General features: G+C 54.4%; 1 protein-coding gene across 3 annotated transcripts in view; it reads left to right on the forward strand.

The window, feature by feature from the left end:
* The first annotated feature begins 6 nt into the window (after positions 1–6).
* Positions 7–2,835, forward strand: part of ZCCHC2 (zinc finger, CCHC domain containing 2) — a 44,801-nt gene continuing 41,972 nt past the window's right edge. For all 3 annotated transcript variants that reach the window (XM_010585988.1, XM_010585986.1, XM_010585987.1), the window contains exon 1: positions 7–644. In XM_010585988.1, the coding sequence (XP_010584290.1) occupies positions 84–644 (561 nt within the window). In that variant the 5' untranslated portion in view covers positions 7–83. The remainder of the gene's footprint in view (positions 645–2,835) is intronic.

The raw sequence follows: 2,835 nt of genomic DNA on the forward strand, positions 1-2,835 counted from the left end.
GCTCGGCGGCGGCCCGCACCGACAAGGAGACGGTCTACGAGTGGTTTGGGCTGGTGCTGGGCTCGGCGCAGCGGCTGGAGTTCATGGTGGGGCTGCTGGACCTGTGCAACCCGCTGGAGCTGCGGTTCCTGGGCTCCTGCCTGGAAGACCTGGCCCGCAAGGACTACCACTGCCTCCGCGACTCGGAGGCGAAGGCCAACGGGCTCAGCGACCCCGGGCAGCTGGGCGACTTCCGCGACCCGGCCGTGCGCTCCAAGCTCATCGTCTACCTGGCCCTGCTGGGCTCCGAGAACCGCGAGGCCGCCGGCCGCCTCCACCGCCTCCTGCCCCAGGTGGACTCCATCCTGCAGAGCTGCCCGGCGCGGCGGGCCCAGGCGGGCGCTGCCGAGGAGGAGGGGGCGGAGGAGGAGGACGTGGTGGTGGTGATGGACGGAGCGGGAGAAAACGGGCAGGCCGGCCTCCCCGCCGCCCAGGGCCTGGGCTTCGGCGCGCAGGAGGAGCTGCTCCTGCTCTTCACCATGGCCTCGCTGCACCCGGCCTTTTCCTTCCACCAGCGGGTCACGCTGCGGGAGCACCTGGAGCGGCTGCGGAGGGCCTTGTGCGGGGACCAGGAGGAGGAGGGCTTCGGCCGCCACCAAGCCCAGGTAACGCCGCGCCTGGTCTCTTCCCGCTGCGCCATCTCATCAGGCGGTTTCCTCCTCCTTCCTTCACCCCCTCCCGATTTTCTAGGAGCTGGGGGCGGCCGCTTGCCTCTTTCCCCGAAGCCCCCCGCGGGGACGTGGCCCCTCCCGTCTCGCCTTGTCTCTCGTCCGATCCCCACACACACACCCCCCGCCCCCCCGGCAGTGTAGGCCCTGGCCACCCCCACGAGCTGCTGTAGAGTCTCTAGTATTTTAATAATTTCTTTTTATTGTTGTGATGTAACAGTGCCTGACCGTGACGTAGTAGAACTGGGGAGGGAGGGAGGACTTCTTCTAGCCTGCCGTGCTTTCTGGAGCACCGCTTTTTGAATCCTGCCTTGCTGGAGCGCAGGGTGCAGAGTACTGCTCCGGCTTGACTGGCTGCCTCGTACGCTGTAGGCCACGGGAGAAGTTGTACAATGCAGAAGTACAAGCGACAGCTTGACTAAACTTGAAAAAATAACAGTAATAGTGCTAGATAGAAACCGTACGGCCTAAAAGAGCATTCTCTAGGGGCTTGAAACAATAGAACGCGTTGAAATAATTTTCATGTGGAACCTGCTTCCCGCCCCCCCTCCAAAATGAGACGTAGGCTTGGACTTGGCAAGGATCAGGGCAGCAGTCGGGGGTCAGCAGCTCTCAAGCTGGTTCTCTGAAAAGCCACATTCGGTAAGGTGGCTGAAGAGGTTTGGGAAGGGGCGGTAATCGTTCTACTAAGGCAGCAAATTCAAATGTCACAACTGGAGCTTCTGTTCAGAGAAAAGCTGATTTTCTGGTGGCTGTCGGGAAACAGCAAAGCACATCTTGAAAGCAGATGTGCCACTTGTTGCTAGAAGGTGGCTGTCACCGAGAATGAAGACGTTCAGTGAGTGGCACTGAAGCGTTCTCCTGTGCAGCAGCTATGTTTAAACCGAGGTTTTCACCCGTGCCATTCAGTGCTGCCCTCTTGGCGAGCGTTGGCTTTAAAATCTGCCCCGTATTTATGCAACCGAGCCATCGTTGTGGAGCTCTGCAGTTTTTGGTCTATAGATGGCCTCTCGTGCAAAGGGGAAGAAAGGGCTGGAAGATAGCTGTTTATAGTGCTGTTCAACCGAACACATCAGGTTTTCATCGGGTATGTAACAGAAGAAGGTACAAAACAGTAAGGGTTGGGGCTTTTGGATTTTGCTTCTAAGTTGGCTCGCAGTGCTATCCAATTCAGCCACTCCTAGAAAACTGTTTCACACTGCCTGCCATATGAAAGGAATGGCTCCGTTTTCTGTTTGGTAAAGACAGGATATGCTTTTGAGGAGTAGTTGGAGGAGACAGATGAATTTCTAAGCCTTCAAACACATGAAGTAAATGCTTGTATCGTTTTAAGGCCAAAGCACATTTGGCAGGTCATAAACTAGTGGGTAGATGTTACGGTACTGAAGTCATAATGAATTCATAGCATAAGTCCAAAAAGTGTTTATTTTGGCTCATTGACCTGCATCAAGTCTAGCTCTATCCCAAAATGAATTCTGGAAGTCCATCTTTAGGGGGAGAAGTCCGAGTTGCAGGAAGTGGTAAGACCGGACACTGTTCTTGGTGGGTTTAAAGCGCGAAGAACTGGAAACATACTTCCTGCCTGAAACTGGCACATCAGTTGTAGCTGCTCAGTGTGTCCCACCAAATGCATAAGGAGATCAGGCTCTCATGAACTACCGGAATTGAAGCCTGTTTTGTGCAGCATTCTGGCTTCGGCATAAAAGCAGCCTTCCAAGTCGTGGAGGTTTTGTTTACTCAGGGAACACTGAGAGACCCAAGTCAGCTTGGCTGAACATGCACATCACATATTTCCTAGTCCACGCAGGACTGAAACGGCATCCCTTCTGTAGGCTTTTTTTCCTTTTTTAATGGTTAAATTGTAAGTACAGCAGAGCCTCTTCTGGGAAATAATGGCTGACAGGGAACGGAGGGGATCAGTGGTTTTCTGCTGAGTATTTTCAGTTCACGTTCACAGGGACAGTGGGACCCTGGCAGCTAAGACGCTGGGGGAAGTGGAGTTAGTAGCACAGTCGAAGACTTCCCTGGCAAAGTGCAGCTGTACTGTTAAATTGGGCTTGATTTAAAATCCTGTCAGGTGTCCACAGGCTTTTGTATCCTCCTTTGATCTCTGAAATTTAAGTGCCTT

Source organism: Haliaeetus leucocephalus, unplaced genomic scaffold, assembly GCF_000737465.1.
Source record: "Haliaeetus leucocephalus isolate CR32 unplaced genomic scaffold, Haliaeetus_leucocephalus-4.0 Scaffold137, whole genome shotgun sequence".
Lineage (NCBI taxonomy): Eukaryota > Metazoa > Chordata > Aves > Accipitriformes > Accipitridae > Haliaeetus > Haliaeetus leucocephalus.